We start from the raw sequence: 20,092 nt of genomic DNA on the forward strand, positions 1-20,092 counted from the left end.
CTTCAGAGGAAGATTACTCATCAGAGCTCATGAATGGCAACAGTAAATTCAGTGGAATCTCTAAGGTCTATGTATGAGCCTCAGATTCCTTTGGTTCCTCAATGGGAAACTCCTTAGTGGTCAGTGGACGTCCATTAAGGTCCTCCTTACTGGAAATCACAGCTTCTTCCTCCTCTATAGGTTCGGTCATTTTGGTTATATTGATGGCCTTGCACTCTCTCTTTGGATTCTCTTCTGTATTGCTTGGGAGAGTACTAGGAGGAGTTTCAGTAACTCTTTTACTCAGCTGACCTACTTGTGCCTCCAAATTTCTGATGGAGGAGCTTGTTTCAGTCATGAAACTGAGAGTGATCTTAGATAGATCAGAGATTATGGTTGCTAAGTCAGAGAGGCTCTGCTTAGAATTCTCTGTCTGTTGCTCATAAGATGATGGAAAAGGCTTGCTATTGCCAAACCTATTTCTCCCACCATTATTATTATTGAAGCCTTGATTAGGCTTCTGCTTATCCTTCCATGAGAGATTCGGATGATTCCTCCATGAAGGATTATAGGTGTTTCCATAGGGTTCCCCCATGTAATTCACTTCTTCCATTGCAGGATTCTCAGGGTCATAAGCTTCTTCTTCAGAGGAAGCTTCTTTAGTACTGCCGGATGCAGCTTGCATTCTAGTCAGATTATGAGAAATCATATTGACTTGCTGAGTCAATATTTTATTCTGAGCCAATATGGCATTCAGAGTATCAATCTCAAGAACTCCTTTCTTCTGAGTCATCCCATTATTCACAGGATTTCTTTTAGAAGTATACATGAACTAGTTATTTACAACCATTTCAATGAGTTCCTGGGCTTCTGCAGGTGTTTTCTTTAGATGAAGAGATCCACCAGCAGAGTGGTCCAATGACATCTTTGATAATTCAGACAGACCATCATAGAATATACATAAGATGCTCCATTCTGAAAGCATGTCAGAAGGACACCTTCTGATCAATTGCTTGTATCTTTCCCAAGCTTCATAGAGGGATTCACCTTCCTTCTGTCTGAAGGTTTGGACTTCCACTCTAAGCTTGCTCAACTTTTAGGTGGAAAGAATTTGGCCAAGAAAGCATTGACTAACTTTTTCCAAGAGTTCAGGCTTTCTTTAGGTTGTGAGTCCAACCATATCCTAGCTCTGTCTCTTACAGCAAAAGGAAAAAGTATAAGTATGTAGACCTCAGGATTAACCCTATTGGTCTTAACAGTGTCACAGATCTGCAATAATTCAGTTAAGAACTGATGAGAATCTTCCAATGGAAGTCCATGAAACTTACAATTCTGCTGCATTAGAGAAACTAATTGAGGCTTAAGCTCAAAGTTGTTTGCTCTAATTGCAGGAATTAAGATGCTTCTTCCATAGAAGTCAGAAGTTAGTGCAGTAAAGTCACCAAGCACCTTCCTTGCATCTCCACCATTGTTATTGGATTCGGCTGCCATCTCTACTTCTTTTTCGAAAATTTCTGTAAGGTCCTCTCCAGAGTGTTGTGCTTTAACTTCTCTTAGCTTCCTCTTCAGAGTCCTTTCAGGTTCAGGGTCAGCTTCAACAAGAATATCCTTATCTTTGTTCCTACTCATATGAAAAAGAAGAGAACAGAAAAGAAGAGGAATTCTCTATGTCACAGTATAGAGATCCCTTTATGTGAGTATAAGAATAGAAGAATAGAAGAATGAGGTAGAAGAAGAAATTCCAACACAGAGAGGGAGATAGGGTTCAAATTATTAATTGAGTAGAAGAGAAGTGTTAGTAAATAAAATAAATAGAAAGAGATGAGAGAGGGAGAGTATTCGAATATTAATTAAAAGAAAAGAAAAATATTTTTGTTTTTATTTTGATTGTAAGTTAGAATTCAAAATTTAAGAAAAGAAATAAAATAAAATTAGAATTTAAAATAATTAGTTAATTAAAAAGAATTTTGAAAAAGATATGATTGAAATTTATTTTGAAAAAGATTTGAAAAAGAAATTTAAAAAGATTTGATTTTGAAACTTAAAGTTGATGACTTGACTAACAAGAAACTAAAAGATATGATTCTAGAATTTAAAGATTGAATCTTTCTTAACAGCAAAGTAACAAACTTGAAATTTTTGAATCAAAACATTAAATGTTAGCAATAATTTCGAAAATTATGAAATAAAATTAAGAGAAAGATTTTGAAAATTTTATTTTGAAGAATTTTCAAAAAACATGAAAGAAAAATGAAAAAGATTTTATTTTTGAAAAAGATTTGAAAATATAAAGTTTTTAAATTGAAATTTTGACTTGACTAACAAGAGACAATTAAATTTTGAAATTTTTTTGACTAAGTCAACCCAAAATTTCAAAATTTATGAGTGAAATAAGGGAAATATATTATTTTTTATTTTTTTGAATTAATGAAGAGAGAGAAAAACAACAAAATGACACAAGACATAAGAATTTAAGATTAAAACAAGTAATGCATGCAAGAACACTTTGGATGTCAAGATGAACACTAAGAACACTTTGAAGATCATGATGAACATCAAGAACATATTTTTGAAAATTTTTAAGAAAAGAAACACATGCAAGAACCAAACTTAAAAATTTTTAATGTTTAAACACTATGAATTCGAAAATGCACAAAAAAAATAAGAAAAGACACAAAACAAGAAAAATTAAGGATCAAACAAGGAAAATCATCAATAACAACTTGAAGATCAAGAAGAACACAATGCATATATTTTCGAAAATCTAAAAAAAATAAAAATATGCAATTGACACCAAACTTAAAATTTGACACTAGACTCAAACAAGAAACACAAAATTTTTTTGGTTTTATGATTTTATTAATTTTTTTTTGTATTTTTTCAAAATTGTTTTGGAAAAAGAAAATAAAGAAGTTCAAAATTTTTAATAAGAATTCCAGGATTCGTGCAATGTTAGTCTAAAACTTCGGTAAAAAAGAATTAGACATGGCCAAATGGCCAGCCAAGTTTTAGCATAACAAATACAGACATGTCTTTTCTACAATGAAAAGTGGAAACCTCGATCCAAAAGATTAGTCATGGCTTAACAGCTAGCCAAGCTTCAACATATCTCATGAAACTCTAGAATTCATTCTTAAAAATTTTGATGAATTTTTCGAAAACTAAATTTTTTTGTATTTTTTTTCGAAAATAAAATTAAAAAGTTTAAACATAAAATAAAATTACCCAATCTAAGCAACAAGATAAACCATCAGTTGTCCAAACTTGAACAATCCCCGGCAACGGTGCCAAAAACTTGGTGCACGAAATTGTGATCACACTTTTCACAATTCCGCACAACTAACCAGCAAGTGCACTGGGTCGTCCAAGTAATACCTTACGTGAGTAAGGGTCGATCCCACGGAGATTGTCGGGTTGAAGCAAGCTATAGTCATCTTGTAAATCTTAGTCAGGCGGATTCAAATGGTTATGATGTTTTGATAATTAAAAGATAAATAAAACATAAAATAATTTTATTGGAATGGTAGTTTATCTAAAATTGCTGTGAACATTTTTTAGATTTTTTAAGATTTTTTTATTGTTTGCTTTGTCTTTTTAATAGGCAAAAAATTGACATATTCACTTGGGTGGTTGAAATAATTTTGGATAGAAAAATTACAAAAATAAGTTGTTTTACTAAATGTGATGTTGTATAACTATTGACACATGTTTATTTATCGGAATTCACTCATATTCATATATGTCTATACGAGTATAAGTAGGTGATTAGCATCTTTTTATTCATATGAAATTTTACTACATTCTATTCTTTTACTTAGTATTGTTAATATTTTTTTTTAATTTCTAATCCCTACAAACTGTTCTCTACAAAAAGGTAAATTGTGCAACTTACAAGTTTATTTTTTGTACATTCATAACAGAATGTTTAGGTTTTATAAGATACATTACCTATTTTTATTTGTCATTACTCCATCCTTGCAAGTTCTATTATCTGTTTTTGCTTCACCATACCATTTTCATAAGTGTAGTTGCTATTTTTTTTCAAAGTTTCATACTGCTGCTCATTGTTAAATGGAAAGCGTATTCATATTATAGGATAAACAATTATTTTTGTGATTATATTTAGTTACATTGGATCTGAACAATCTCGGGTAAGCTAAGTAACAATGAAGAATTTGAAAATATGAATGTTACTGAATTTCATTGAAGTGGGTCTCTTATATTGTTATTGTCCTTTCTTTTCTTTTTCATTCAAAACATGAGAATCCAAAGCATTGTACCATTAGAATTTGTAACATCTCTTAGGATTTTTCTTTTCTCATTACTTTTATATTTAAACATTTTATGTTAAACTAAATAAATTCTCTTTAAATTAAAAAAAAATTTATTTGTGGCATTTAAATTGACATTTCATTTTAATATCAAATGATTGACTCAAATAAATACCAATTTAAATGTCCTATTGAAAAAGACTTATATGATGGAGTGAACTGATAAATTTATAAAATAGCAAACCAGAAAATTTCTTTTGTTACATTACGTTTTGATAAGGTATTAGTCTTTAAAAATTAATATCTCAATTTTATCATTTTTATAATTACTCTGGTAAGGAATTGAATATTTCAATTGCTATTTTTTATCATTTTTGTCATAAAATTGACTATCCTACTAAGTTTTTCTTTGCCTATGATTTTAGGCTTTGGTTAAGTAATTTTACTTCTTTATCATGTTCTAAACTAATTAATATAAATCAAATTCAGATTATCAATCAAATTAATATAATAATTTAAAATTTCATTGAAGATCACTTAACATGAATTAAATAGCGGAAATATACTCCTATTTTATATAAATATTTTTTTAAAATGGTACAAATGGTAAATGTTTCTCATGCGGTATTAATTAAAGGATAAAATTTTAAGATTTTATTTTTAAAAAATAAAAGGTATTTTAGGTTGGTAAAATAAATAAATAAATAAATCTCATTTAACTCACAAAATACTTACCAAATAATAGTAATAAAAATATTAACTATCAAATAAGCATAGACTCGAAAACCATGTAAAAAATTAGATCGTATCAAAATTATTTATTTTTCACTACTTCACTATTTTTCTTTTAATAATAATAATAATATTATTATTATTATTATTATTATAATAATAATAATAATAATAATAATAATAATAATAATAATAATAATTTTTATAGAATAGAAAAATGATCTCATATTTAAATTTTTTTTGTAATTTTCATATTTGTGTAGGCGATGATGGTAGTATGTATAATACTATTTTTGTAGGAAGTATTTTTATCTTTCTGTTTTTAGATATTATGTAAAAATCTTCTATTGAATAATTAAACAAACATAAAATTTATTGTCTTTACTGCTATCATGGTAAATAATAAATTAAATTTATTTTTATTTTATTCAAAATTTAGCTAATGGTGGATATATTACAATAAAAATTTTTGAAAATCGGATCGAATCGACTGGTTCGATCGAATTAACCGAAAATCGATCTTTTAGACGGTCTGATTGATGTCTAAAACTACCTGCAAAAAATCGGTTAAACTGGTGGTTAACCGGTGAACTGGCTAAACCGGACTGGTTATTTAGAGAGTTGGTTCTCTATTAGGATTCAAAACGGCGTCGTTTTGATCCTTAAAAAAAAAAAAAAAAACCCAGACGGGCAGAAGCAAAACAGACACCCTGTCTCCCTTCTCTCTCTCAATATTGAGTATTTACTATTTACCAAAATCCCAAATTGAACCCTACCAGAGCAAACACCCATTAGAAGCCCTAGCTACCACCTTCTTCATCATTGATCTCCTTTCCTTGGCCACCGACGGGACAGACTGTGGGTCTCGTGTTCAAGCTCTCTCTCTCTCTCTCTCTCTGTGTCTTTGTCCAAGCTCAAGGTCCCTCTTCGGGCTCTCTTGCTGTCGCTGCTTCTTTGCTCCTCGCCGTGGGTCGTCGCTGCTCTACTCCTCACCGTGGGTCGTCGCTGTTCCACTCCTCACCGTTTTGGCTGTCGCCCCTTCTCTTCTCCTCTGATTTTAGGTAACTCTGTCTCAGACTCTCCGAGCTCATTCTGTCTTTGGCTCTTTGCCATTCATCTTTTTTCCAACTAATTTTGAAGATTCTGAGCTGAGTCTCTGTTCTGAGTTTGAAATTGAATTATTTATTTGTTTTGTTGAATGTTAAACCAAAGCCGCTGGAATTGTTGAAGACAAGATATTTGCACTCTGTCACAGCAAACTATACTTATAATTTAAAATCTTTCTTTCCCTGTTGTAATGCTACCAAAAAAAAATCCCAATTGATTTTTCTAATGTTTTATTTATTTTGTTGATGAACAGATTGGAATAGGGCTTATGGTATGCTAGCAATTTGGTGGAATCAATGGAATTTGTAACTGAATTGAATTGAATTGAATTTTGTCTTATATTTGAAATTTGTAATTGAATTAAAATTAGTTTAAAAATATTGAATTTAAATATTTGAAATTGAATATTAATTTTTAAATAATTTTAATGTATATTTAATTAAATCGGTTCGACTCCGGTTCGACTCCGATTTAATTCTGATTAGACCGTTAAACTATTAAACCAGTTATTTGATCGATTCAATGGCCGGTTCAGTTTTCGCAACCTAAAAAGTAAGATATATTTATGAATTTATTAGTAATGAATATCTAAAAGAAACAATTTAAGTGATTAATTTTTGTTATTTCTGATGTATATACATCTTTATAATAAATACTATTTTGATACCAGTATTTTTTTAATAATTATACACAAATTTTTTTTTGTTAATTAAAAACAATTTAAATATATGATTAATTAATAATAAATATACTTTTATATAGATACAAAAAATATTTAGTGTACAAATAATATTTTTTTTGGTATTTGTATTTTAATTAATATAATTATTTTTTTCTTCATTAAAATAGGAACCTCTTTAAAATGATACACAATTTATTTTATTTGTTATTTGTGTAGTTAGAATATAAACTATTTTAATTAAAATTTTAATTTTTTTGGATAGTATAACAGAGACTGCGTAACAATATTTATTTAAACACATAAACATAATTTTTATATTTAAGTAGAATCTATTAATACAAACTAAAAACTAACAATATTATTTTAATTTTTATTAAATAGAGAATAAAACAGTTTTATACACTTAATAATTGACTTTTATATATGAAAACTTTTAAAGTTAAAAATGATAATTATTAATATCAATAAATAAGTATCAATAAATTTTTATAATAATAAAACAATAGTTGGTTTTATACTAGTATATATATATGTGAGAGAAACAGAAGAAGTGCCTCCTCAAAACCCTCACTCGTCAAACCTTCTTCCTCTGGCCGCTGCCACTGCTACTACTTGGACCTTCAAGCGTTTCCAAATCTTCTCAAGAGACCAAATTCCACCGCAACTATGGCCACTTCCGCCGCCACCACAACCGCCGCTGCGCCGCGCCAGCTCTCTCAGAAGGAGCAAGACATCCAGATGATGCTTGCGGCTGAGGTGCATTTGGGAACCAAAAACTGCGACTTCCAGATGGAACGCTATGTCTTCAAACGCCGCAATGATGGTAAATCACTCTTCTTTTGATATTTTTTTTCTTATTTTCTCGGTTACTTTTTGGTTGTGAATATGAATATGATTGAAGCGTGAGTCGATTGTGGTGAATTTGAAGGGCATTTTGATTTTGTAACGTTATATCTTGGGGTTTATTCTGATATTCGTTTGCTCATATTAAATACACAGAGATCTGTGTAGAAATTTATTTATTTATTCTGTCTATATATTCCTTGCTCATTCGTGAATTTTCTTTTCGGTTTATTTATTTATCTTTCGTGTCTATAGGGTTCTGTTGTTTGTTATGTGCTTTTTATTAGCTTGTTATAAACGGGTAACTTCTGTTCCAAAATTTATCAAACCTTAAGATGCCTATAATCATTCTAATTCAGTAATAAATATACAAAAGTACACGTGAAAGAGTTTGGGGTGGATAAAAATACAGGCTATGATTTATAAATATAAAAGTACACCCAAAGATTGTTTTCATTGGACAAAAGTACACATTAAAGATTTGTAAATATCAAACCTTACTAACAGTATGACACTTTTGTCTATCGAAAACAATATCTGAAGAATACTTTTGTATTCACGAATCTTGTAGGTATTTTTGTCCATCCCAAACTCTTTTATGTGTACTTTTGTCAATTTACTCTTCTTTTGTTTGTACATTGTACTGAACAAAGCACGCATTTTATCTTTTTGTTGATTTTTAGTATTTCCTGTTACCAGGTATTTACATAATTAACCTTGGCAAGACATGGGAGAAGCTCCAACTTGCTGCTAGGATTATTGTCGCCATCGAGAATCCGCAGGATATCATTGTTCAGTCTGCTAGGCCATATGGTCAGAGGGCAGTCTTGAAATTTGCCCAATACACCGGTGCAAATGCAATTGCTGGAAGGCACACTCCTGGAACATTCACTAATCAGATGCAGACATCCTATAACGAGCCTCGCCTTCTCATTCTGACTGATCCAAGGACTGATCATCAGGTACCACATTAGATGTTCAAAGAGTTTTTTGGTTGTGTTGAGGATGTAATGTTGTATATATAATATGTTTTCACTTTTAACTACCAATGTTTTCATGGGGCTTTGAAATTCTGCTATTAGTTGATCTCATTTTTGTTTTTCCATTTTTGTGCAGCCGATTAAGGAAGGTGCTCTTGGAAATATTCCAACCATTGCCTTTTGCGACACTGATTCTCCAATGCGGTATGTTGATGTTGGCATTCCTGCCAATAATAAGGGGAAGCACAGTATTGGTTGTCTTTTTTGGCTATTAGCAAGGATGGTTTTGCAGATGAGGGGTATTATTCGTCCAGGGCTTAAATGGGATGTGATGGTAAAAACTTATTTCTGCTCTTATGAATGTAACTATTGTTACTTTGCACTTGATTCAGAACAAGTTTTCTTTCAGTACGTGCAAGCGTCTAGAAATTCATATTTTCTTGTAAGATAGTAATATTATTTTGTGGTAACCTTCCAATATTAGATAATTTATGTCAACTTTTCATTTGTAGGTGGATCTATTCTTCTATAGAGAACCTGAAGAGGCCAAGCAACAAGAGGAGGAGGAAGCACCAGCTGCCCCAGAATATGCCATTCAAGACTTTGGTGCTGCTGGCATTGCCGGTTTCCCCGCAGCTGATGGTGAATGGGCGGTTGTCACAGAACAACCCTGGCCTGAGGCAGTTCCACAACAACCTATTGCAGCTGCGCCTGCTGACTGGGCCCCAGATGCTTGTAAGAATAATTTATTCAACTTTGGATCTGTGGTTATATGCTAGTCATTTGTGTGATTTAATTTCAGTTTGATTGGTTGTATTGTCATTCTCTTTACGTCCGTATTTGTTCTCCCCCCTTTTTCCTAATAAATTGGATGCGTAATAGTTGCTGCATCAAGCTTTTAATATGTTCTTGTGTTTCAAAGGTTCTCCCTCGAAATGGTAGAAACTCTTACAGCTTTAACATAGTCTTGTTAAAAAAATATAAGATCACAATTTGTTTGACCTAAGTTCTTTTTATAGCTGCAGCTGCAGGTGATTGGGAACCGGTTCCAGCTCCTCAGCCTTCCGTTCCGGTACCCGGAGCTGTTGCTCCCACTGGTTGGGAATAGGATGAGTATGGGATTTTCTTTTGTTTAGGATAGATGCATCATTTCCTGTAGGTTTGATATATGAAGTTGTAAAATTTTGATTTAGCATACTCATACTTGGTTTGTTTCAACAATTTAATTGTTCCGTTGCGACCGCTAATGGTACTGAAGTTTGCTGAGACAAAAGAATATACCGGGATAACCTTACAATCACATTTTGCATATTTTGACCTATTATCTCATTTTTTCGGATGCCCCATCTTTAATTGAAATTCAAACTTACTATATAAGAATAAAATTTAAAACTGTTCATACTATGGACAATAATCCATCATTTAATAACTGTAAGAAAATGTCGCATATCTAATCAATTTCCGACAACATGCAATGGAAAATTAACTTCAATTGGCCAAACTCAAAGGGAAGGGGAGTTTCGTCACTGTTAATTTTCACCGAATAAAAGTGACGCTAACACGAAGAGGGAAAAGATATAAAACATTTTTATGAATCTCAAAAAATCGAAGTCCGAACATCAATGGAGTTACGGTTTTCTCCCTCACCCACGGTTGGTCTTTCTTTCTTATTTGCTTAGGTTCGATAGTGGTAAGAAAAGAAACTAAAGGCTAATGATAGGTAATTAATGAAATAAAGGGGGATAAGTGCTTAATGGAATAAAAAGGATAGGTGTCACATTATCTATATATATACATGTATGTGAACAAGCCACGTTTGGCTTTTCTTTGAACTTTGTTTTCTTAATAGCCTCATATACATAATGTAAACAAGCCATACGCTTGCCTTTTTCTTGATTTTTCTGTCCTTAATGGCTTAAGCCAAAAGAAAGGAATCAAAGAAATTAATATTAAATAATAATACTAATCAGGGTATCATAGTTCCATTAAATAAAGGGTCAGGTGTACACAGTCATATATATATAAAAGCCAAGTTTCATTTCTGTTTTTTTTTTCCTTAATACCTTTGTTGATAATATTTTTTTTTCTATTATATGTGCATAATGTATTTATTTATAATAATAATAATAATAATAATAATAATAAAATATCAACTTAATTTTACCTATCAAAATAGTTTTTAACAAATAGTTCAAATTAATAGAATAAGTTATAATTAAATTAAACTTCAATAATCATAAAATTTTATTTAATTATTTTTATTAAAAATAATTTTCTTAAAAACAAAATCTCAATATACTATAATAACTTATAAATAACTAATTACTTAATTTTCAAAAATCCAGAATATTATAATAGATATAGTAGGATAAATTATTAGGAAGGGTAAAATTGAAAAAGAATTTTGGACACCAAACCCATGTATTGGCATTATATATTGTTATAGATATAAATAAAATATTAATATTTGATATTTGATACAAAATGAATGACACAAAGAAAAAACCTTGAAAAGAGTTGAGTTTAAATGCAAATAATTACAATTGCATTTTATTTGTTGACCGTACAAACATAATTAATGCATTTATTCACCAAGATATTCAAAAAAAGAAAAAAAAAACCGAATCCAAGTAGCTTTTACAAATATCTCACAAAAAAAAATAATTGAGAAAAAATAGTAAACTAAATGTCACATTTTTTGTTGAGATGGCAGTTAATCACTTCAATATAAATACCTTAAAATTTGAACATATCAAAAAAATATATCACATTACATGTTACGAGAAGATAAAAGACATACCTAAGAATTTGGCGCATTTTGTACCAAGATGTATTTTGAATCTTAGTGCCAAGTGTCTAGTGGGGACGGCGATACGCAACGCTCACTTGATACTATAAGGACGGCTCAGTGAGGACGGCGATATGTAACGCTCATTGGAGACCGGAAAGGAGGTTCCTCCATGAGGACGGCGATACGTAATGCTCATGGAGGGGACGTTGGCTGAGATAAGAACGGCGGTACGAAACGCTTATTTTAGGACCTGTGTCGGAAATCAGGCAACAAATCGACACATGAGCTCATGGCCTGTAGTGTATAGGACTAGACATGTATCATACTTGTTTGCGCATATGTGTTTGTGATTGTGTTTGCTATGAATGTGTTTTCTATGATTGTGTGTACTCGTGATTGGATTTTATGTTCTGTAATTGTTGAGTTGGATTATACTTTGTTGACTATTGTTATTGGCTGAGAATATAATTAAATGAACTTAACTTCTAACCCTGACCCTATTAAGAATTTCCCAGTTCTTACCCCCTATTTCCACCCCTTTTAGCTACAGGTGCGAAGGCTTAGGGCAGAACTATAAGAGTATAGAAGATTCTGTTTACAAGTTGAGTTGTTAGATTTTATTTTCCCCTTGTCATTTATTGTTTGTTTTTAGAGGGGTAGAAATTGTATTTGAGGTTCCTTGAATAAGTTTATGTATATTAAGCTATGTGAATATATATATACTGTTGTGATTAAGTGATTAAAAGTAAAACCTTTCCGTTTTCTTAATTAGACTTTCGGTTCGTAGTCGCGAAGACTCAATATTAAATAAACATAATATATAATTAAAAGAATAGATGTATGTAGCGCTCGGACTTTAGTGCGATCATGAGATGCTAAAAGTTAGGGTGTTACATCTATAACAATATATAATGCCAAAACATGGGTTTCATGTCCAAAATTCTTTTCCAATTTTACCCTTCCTAATAATCTATCCCACTATATGTCAGTTATTCCATATTAAAAAACTTTCACTACCTCATCTTCTCTCTTATCACATACATTCATGTTCTCTCTTATCTCATTAATTCACAATCATAGAACTTCTATAATTATCTTTCCTTTCTTATTATCTATCATCTCAGATTACTGTTTATGCATAATAATTTTTTTTTCTTTTCTTATTCATCTTCTCTTGCATTCTTCTCACTTTACTTAGATATAACATAAAACCTAATATAAGGATAATTTGTGTCTAAATTTAAGTTTTAATATTTTTTTTAAAAAAATTTATTATTAAAAAATTCTTTCATCAGATACCTTAAATAAAAAATTTTCTATATATTTTTTCACAGTAATCTGATTAAGATTTTTGTATTGAATATAAATTATTGTTGCATTTTTTTATTTGGATATATTTTTAAAGAATAAAAATAAAATAGTTCAATAGGGATAATTTTTTAAAAAATAAATTTATACAGAATAATTTTTCTTCTATCATACTCTTCTAAAATACTCTAGGTACATACCCAATATATAATATCAATTGGGGTCCAAAATTTAAGTTTCAATATTACCCTAGAGAAGTTTATTATTAAAAAACTTCTCCCGTACATCTGTTCGTTACGTTGAATAAAAAAATTTTTCACATATTTTTTACAGCAACTTTATCAAGAGTTTTCTATTGGAGGTAAATTATTCATGCAGATTTTTTTAATTATGGATATGATTTTAAAAGAATAAAAGTAAAATAGTTTAATAGGACAATATTTTTTTTAAAAAATTTACACAGAATAATTTTTGTACTAATATATCAAGATTCATTTTACATATAATATTTATTTATCTGAGTTCATTCATGGAGTACCTTATAAAAATTATATTTAAGTAATTTTTTTTATCTTATAACCATTTTATATTTTGGGTTTCAAAATTTTGTATTTTTATTCTTATTCAAGCTTTATTTTTACGTTTTATTTTAGTTCTGTTAATAAAAAATTATTAACATTAGCTCTAATGTTAACTTTTAGGATAAATAAAAAGATGGGATCTTTCTTATAAATTTGATGATTAAAAAACTATTTATTATAAAATAAGTTAAGTCTATTTCTTGACTATAGAAATATATATAATTCACTCTTGAATATAATCAAAATAAATATATTTATTTAATTTTTTAAATTTTACATTAATTATTAAAATCATGATATAATGGATGTATTCCTATAAAAAAATGAAAATGACTTCATAACTATTTTTAATTGGAATAAAACATGACTGAATGACTATAGAGTATAATTTAAATAACTATAGATAAGTAACATAAGTAATAAAAAATGGACATAAAATTTAATTTTTTTGTTATTTGGTACAAAAATAATATAATAAAATAAATCACTGTTCTCTTTTTTTTTCTCCAAAGATAGATATTATTTTATTATTATAAAATAATAATGTTTCCATAAAGAAGTACAAAAAAAGTTGGGTATTTCCAATTATCACCAAATGTGATTGGAAGACAAATAGTTTAAGAAAGAGTAAAGTAAGAATAAAGAGAAATTATTAGCATTCATCAGGTATGGCTATTGAGTTCACGCACTAGACTGCTGGCTTCTTGCACTATCTTCGGCGCTGGGCTTATTAGCTTCTCAAAGACACACCTATTCCTCGCTTTCCAAGTGCTCCAACACAGCGTCGCAATAAAAAGGATCTTTTGTCTACCTTCGATTTGAGCCGCTACCCAAGATAAGGCTCGTTGCCACCAATTGATGAAGGTCTCCTCTTCTCTTTGCCATAAGTCAGGGGTTATTAAGCTTAGACTCCAGATTATTGAAGCTAGAGGGCATTGGAACAAGGCATGAGAAATTGATTCATCTTTCAGCATGCATCTTGAGCAAGTGGTGAGCGTGGATGCAAATCGGCTATGGATTTGTTGCAAAATTGGAAGCTTTTCATGAAGACTCTTCCATAAAAAAATCTTAATTTTATGAGGTAATTTCAATTCTCAAATGCTATTCCATACTCTGTGGTTCTGTATGTTCTGAGACATCAATGAAGTAGGAGAATGAAAGAACCCATAAGCAACTTTGTATCCCGACTCAACTTCGTATATACCAGATTTTGTCCAGCACCAATTAACTTTATCCTCCTCCTCTGTTGGTTTGATGGAAAAAATTTTATTGCATATATCAACTGGAAAAATTGACTCAATCAGGTTTCTGTTCCAGCTTCTATCAGGATTTAGTAGCGCACTAACATAATACACTTGCAGATTCGGTGGGATTGTCACTGCAGCTTGAGGGACATTAAAGGGCAATGGTGGTGGGAGCCAAGGATCATGGAAGATGCGGACATTAGCACCAGAGCCTATTTTCCATAAAAAGCCTTTCTCAATCACCTTGCGGCCTTCAAGAACACTTCTCCAGCCCCACGACGGTATGCTTCCTATCTCTGCATGTAACAAATCTGTATATCTGAAATATTTAGCTTTGGACATTCTTGACAGTGTAGAATTAGGGTATTTTATTAGACGCCAACATTACTTGCCCAATAAAGCCAAATTTTGTGCCCTTAGATCTTTGATCCCCAACCCTCCATCTTTCTTCGGTCTCGTCATTGTGTCCTATTAAATCCAAACCAGTCTTCATTCTGCGCCTTTTTGACCCCACCAAAATTGCGAGAGCATGCTATGAATCTCAGTTAACAGCGTGTCTGGAAGCTTGAAACAAGAGAGTGTGTAAATAGGAATCGCTTCCCCCACTGCTCTCAATAGCGTGTGCCTGCCACCTGAGGATAATAAACTTCTTTTTCAACCCATAATCCTCTTCTGAACTTTATCCTTGATAGCTCCAAAGGTTGCTTTCTTTGATTTCTGAACTATGGAGGGCAGCCCATGTATTTTTGTTGGGCTCCAATATGTTCAATATTTAGTGTCTGCGCAATTGCTAGTCTTGTGTTCTGAGGTGTGTTGTGACTAAAAAAGATGGCCGACTTGTTCAAATTGACTTTTTGCCCACTGAAGCTGTCGTAGATCTCTAGCAATTCCAAAATGCTTTGGCTTGTATTAGGTGAGCCCTTGCAAAAAAGGATTGAATCATCAGCAAACAAAAGGTGATTAACTGTTTGGCATCTCCGATTAACTTGAACTCCTTGAATTAATCTGTTTTGCTCTGCCTTGTGTAGTAAGAAGAAAAGCCCTTATGCACAAAAAAGAAATAGATATGGAGATAGGGGGTCACCCTGTTGGATGCCTGGTGCACAAAATTGTGATGTCCAGGCTCGAACAATCCCTGGCAACGTGAGCAACTTGGTACGCGTAATCGTGATTACACTTCAATAATGTAAAATTCATGGCTCTTTCCTTCCCTGGCAATGGCGCCAAGAACATGGTGCCAATACCATGGTTCACAACTTCGATACAACTAACCAGCAAATGCACTGGGTCGTCCAAGTAATACCTTACGTGAGTAAGGGTCGAATCCCACGGAGATTGTTGGTATGAAGCAAGCTATGGTCACCTTACAAATCTCAGTTAGGCAGATATAAATGGATAATGGTGTTTTCGAATTTAATATAATAAAATAGGGATAGAAATACTTATGTAATTCATTGGTAGGAATTTCAGATAAGCGAATGGAGATGCTTTCGTTCCTCTGAACCTCTGCTTTCCTGCTATCTTCATCCAATCAGTCTTACTCCTTTCCATGGCTGGCTTTATGCAAGGGCGTCACCGTTGTCAGTGGCTACATCCCCTCCTCTCAGTGAATAATATGCTCAAGCACCCTGTCACGGCACGGCTATTCATCTGTCAGTTCTCGATCATGCTGGAATAGGATTCACCCTCCTTTTGCGTCTGTCACTAACGCCCAGCACTCGCGAGTTTGAAACTCGTTACAGTCATTCAATCATTGAATCCTACTCGGAATACCACAGACAAGGTTTAGACTTTCCAGATTCTCTTGAATGCCGCCATCATTCTAGCTTACGCCACGAAGATTCTGGTTAGGAGATCTAAGAGATATTCATTCTAGCTTATTTCATGTAGAACGGAAGTGTTTGTCAGGCACGTGTTCATAGGGGAGAATGGTGATGAGCGTCACACATAATCATCACCTTCATCACGTTCTTGGGTGCGAATAGATATCTTAGAAGCGAAATAAGATGAATTGAATAGAAAACAGTAGTACTTTGCATTAATCTTTGAGGAACAGCAGAGCTCCACACCTTAATCTATGGAGTGTAGAAACTCTACCGTGAAAATACATAAGTGAAAGGTCTAGGCATGGCCGAGATGGCCAGCCCCCAAAACGTGATCACAGGATCAAAATACAATCCAGGATGCCAAATACAATAGTAAAAGGTCCTATTTATAATAAACTAGCTACTAGGGTTTACATGAGTAAGTAATTGATGCATAAATCCACTTCCGGGGCCCATTTGGTGTGTGTTTGGGCTGAGCTTGAGTGTTGCACGTGTAGAGGTCTTTCTTGGAGTTGAACGCCAGCTTTTGTGCCAGTTTGGGCGTTTAACTCTGGTTTTGGCTCCTTTTCTGGCGCTGGATGCCAGATTTGGGTAGAAAGCTGGCGTTGAACGCCAGTTTATGTCATCTATTCTTGGCCAAAGTATGGACTATTATATATTGCTGGAAAGCCCTGGATGTCTACTTTCCAACGCAATTGGAAGCGCGCCATTTCGAGTTCTTTAGCTCCAGAAAATCCATTTTGAGTGCAGGGAGGTCAGAATCCAACAGCATCAGCAGTCCTTCTTCAACCTCTGAATCTGATTTCTGCTCAAGTCCCTCAATTTCAGCCAGAAAATACCTGAAATCACAGAAAAACACACAAACTCATAGTAAAGTCTAGAAATGTGAATTTAACATAAAGCCTAATGAAAACATCCCTAAAAGTAACTAGATCCTACTAAAAACATACTAAAAACAATGTCAAAAAGCGTATAAATTATCCGCTCATCACAACACCAAACTTAAATTGTTGCTTGTCCCCAAGCAACTGAAAATCAAATAGGATAAAAAGAAGAGAATATACTATAAATTCCAAACTATCAATGAAACAGAGCTTCAATCATATGAGCGGGACTTATAGCTTTTTGCCTCTTGAATAGTTTTGGCATCTCACTTTATCCATTGAGGTTCAGAATGACTGGCATCTATAGGAACTTCAGATTTTGAATAGTGTTATTGACTCTCCTAGTTTAGTATGATGATTCTTGAACACAGCTTCTTTATGAATCTTGGCCGTGGCCCTAAGCACTTTGTTTTCCAGTATTACCACCGGATACATAAATGCCACAGACACATAATTGGGTGAACCTTTTCAGATTGTGACTCAGCTTTGCTAAAGTCTCCAATTAGAGGTGTCCAGGGTTCTTAAGCACACTCTTTTTTTGCTTTGGACCTTGACTTTAACCGCTCAGTCTCAAGTTTTCACTTGACACCTACACGCCACAAGCACATGGTTAGGGACAGCTTGGTTTAGCCGCTTAGACCAGGATTTTATTCCTTTAGGCCCTCCTATCCCCTGATGCTCAAAGCCTTGGGATCCTTTTTATTTGCCCTTGCCTTTTGGTTTTAAGGGTTATTGGCTTTTTCTGCTTGCTTTTTCTTTTTCTTTCTATATTTTTTTTTCTATTTTTTTCTCCTTTTTTTTTCTGCAAGCTTTGTTCTTTGCTGCTTTTTCTTGCTTCAAGAATCATTTTTATGATTTTTCAGATTATCAAATAACATGTCTCCTAGTCATCATTCTTTCAAGAGCCAACATATTTAACATTCTTTAACAACAACTTCAAAAGACATATGCACTGTTCAAGCATACATTCAGAAAACAAGAAGCATTGTCACCACATCAATATAATTAAGCTAAGTTCAAGGATGAATTCGAAATTCATGTACTTCTTGTTCTTTTGAATTAAAATATTTTTCATTTAAGAGAGGTGATGGATTCATAGGACATTCATACTTTTAAGACATAGTTACTAACTACTAATGATCATGTAATGAAGACACAAACATAGATAAGCACATAACATAGAAAACGAAAAACAGAAGAAATAAGAACAAGGAATGAATCCACCTTAGTGATGGTGGCGTTTCCTTCTTGAGGAACCAATGATGTCCTTGAGCTCTTCTATGTCTCTTCCTTGTCTTTGTTGCTCCTCCTTTCCTTGCTTTTTGATCTTCTCTTATTTCATGAAGGATGATGGAGTGCTCTTGATGTTCCACCCTTAGTTGCTTCCAATAATTGTGTGGAAGAAAATGTATCCCCTGAGGTATCTCAGGGATCTCTTGATTTGCAGTCAAATGTTCTACCACTGAGCTATAGACCCTTGATGGAAGTTTTTGTCTTCCCTTTCCTCTTTCTAGAGGTTTCTCTGGCCTTAGGTGCCATCAATGGTTATGGAAAAAAACAAAAAAGCTATGCTTTTACCACACCAAACTTAGAATGTTGCTCGCCCTCGAGCAAAAGAAGAAAGAATAGAAGAAGAAGAAGAAGATATGGGGGAGATGGAGGGATGTGTGTATTCGGCCATATGGGTGGGATTGGGTGGGGAAGAGATGTTGAATTTTGAAGGTAAGTGGGTGTATGGATGCGAGTGGTAAATGGAAAACAGAAGGGATGATCATGAATGGGAAGAGAGATGATGAGGTAGGTGGGGATCCTGTGGGGTCCACAGATCCTGAGATGATCCTGTGGGGTCCACAGATCCTGAGGTGTCAAGGCATTTACATCCCTGCACCAATTTAGGCATGTAAAATGCCCTTGCACACAACTCTGGGCGTTCAGCGCCAGGTTGGTGCCCATTTTGGGCGTTCAACGCCCATTTGTGTGCCATTTCCGGCGTTGAACGCCAGAACCATGCTTGTTCTGGGCGTTCAGCGCCAGGGTGCTGCCCATTCTGGGCGTTCAGCGCCAGAACCATGCTCTGTTCTGGTGTTTGAATGCCAGACAGATGCTCCTCCAGGGTGTGATTTTTCTTCTGCTGTTTTTGATTCCGTTTTTGATTTTTTTGTTTATTTTGTGACTCTACATGATCATGAACCTATAAAGACATATAACTAAGAAAAATATAGTTAGATAAATAGACATTGGGTTGCCTCCCAACAAGCGCTTCTTTAATGTCAATTGCTTGACAGTGGACTCTCATGGAGCCTCACAGATGTTCAGAGCATTGTTGAAACTCTCCAACACCAAACTTAGAGTTTGGATATGGGAGTTCAACACCAAACTTAGAGTTTGGTTGTGGCCTCCCAACACCAAACTTAGAGTTTGACTGTGGGGGCTCTGGTTGACTCTGCTTTGAGAGAAGCTTTTTCTGCTTCCTCTCCATGGTTGCAGAGGGAGGTCCTTGAGTTTTAAACACAAGGGAGTTCTCATTCCATTGAAGGACTATTTCACCTCTGTCAACATCAATCACAGCTCTTGCTGTGGCCAGGAAAGGTCTTCCTAGGATGATGGATTCATCCTCTTCCTTTCCAGTATCCAGGACTATGAAATCAGCAGGGATGTAAAGGCCTTCAACCTTTACTAACACGTCCTCTACTTGTCCATAAGCCTGTTTTCTTGAACTGTCTGCCATCTCTAATGAGATTTTAGCAGCTTGCACCCCATAGATTCCCAGTTTCTCTATTACAGAGAGGGGCATGAGGTTTATTCCTGAACCAAGGTCACACAGAGCCTTGAAGATCATGGTGCCTATGGTACAGAGTATTATG

The 20,092-nt window shown here is 33.4% G+C and overlaps 2 protein-coding genes and 1 non-coding gene across 4 annotated transcripts; 2 read left to right on the forward strand and 1 right to left on the reverse strand.

Annotated features, from left to right (window-relative positions):
- Positions 1 to 958: 958 nt before the first annotated feature.
- Positions 959 to 1,066, forward strand: LOC148578725 (small nucleolar RNA R71). Its single transcript, XR_015903748.1, has one exon. It is a non-coding gene; the product is annotated as a small nucleolar RNA R71 (small nucleolar RNA).
- Positions 1,067 to 7,292: 6,226 nt separating this feature from the next.
- On the forward strand, positions 7,293 to 9,894 carry LOC148578726 (small ribosomal subunit protein uS2-like). Of its 2 annotated transcripts, none has more exons than XM_088502034.1 (5): positions 7,293 to 7,594; positions 8,314 to 8,576; positions 8,731 to 8,928; positions 9,107 to 9,329; positions 9,614 to 9,894. In XM_088502034.1, the coding sequence occupies exons 1-5, from the start codon at positions 7,438 to 7,440 to the stop codon at positions 9,700 to 9,702; spliced, it is 930 nt and encodes a 309-aa protein (XP_088358160.1). In that variant the 5' UTR covers positions 7,293 to 7,437; the 3' UTR covers positions 9,703 to 9,894. The 2 variants fall into 2 exon arrangements, with proteins under 2 accessions (XP_088358160.1, XP_088358159.1); XM_088502033.1 differs by having other exon boundaries at positions 7,298 to 7,594; positions 9,620 to 9,894.
- Positions 9,895 to 14,368: 4,474 nt separating this feature from the next.
- Positions 14,369 to 14,860, reverse strand: LOC148578727 (uncharacterized). The gene has a single exon (XM_088503168.1). It carries the CDS (start codon positions 14,858 to 14,860, stop codon positions 14,369 to 14,371), a length of 492 nt encoding a protein of 163 aa, XP_088359294.1.
- Between the last annotated feature and the right edge of the window lie 5,232 nt (positions 14,861 to 20,092).

This window comes from Arachis ipaensis, chromosome B1 (genome assembly GCF_059453495.1).
Source record: "Arachis ipaensis isolate K30076 ecotype BB chromosome B1, ASM5945349v1, whole genome shotgun sequence".
In the NCBI taxonomy this organism is placed as follows: domain Eukaryota; kingdom Viridiplantae; phylum Streptophyta; class Magnoliopsida; order Fabales; family Fabaceae; genus Arachis; species Arachis ipaensis.

Excerpts from the sequence above, each read along its gene's own strand:
- LOC148578726 (XM_088502034.1), top strand. The coding sequence starts at position 7,438 with ATGGCCACTTCCGCCGCCACCACAACCGCCGCTGCGCCGCGCCAGCTC. Across the intron at positions 8,577-8,730 it reads ATCCAAGGACTGATCATCAG|CCGATTAAGGAAGGTGCTCT; the intron begins GTACCACATTAG and ends ATTTTTGTGCAG. Across the intron at positions 8,929-9,106 it reads GGCTTAAATGGGATGTGATG|GTGGATCTATTCTTCTATAG; the intron begins GTAAAAACTTAT and ends TTTCATTTGTAG.
- LOC148578727 (XM_088503168.1), bottom strand. The coding sequence starts at position 14,860 with ATGTCCAAAGCTAAATATTTCAGATATACAGATTTGTTACATGCAGAG.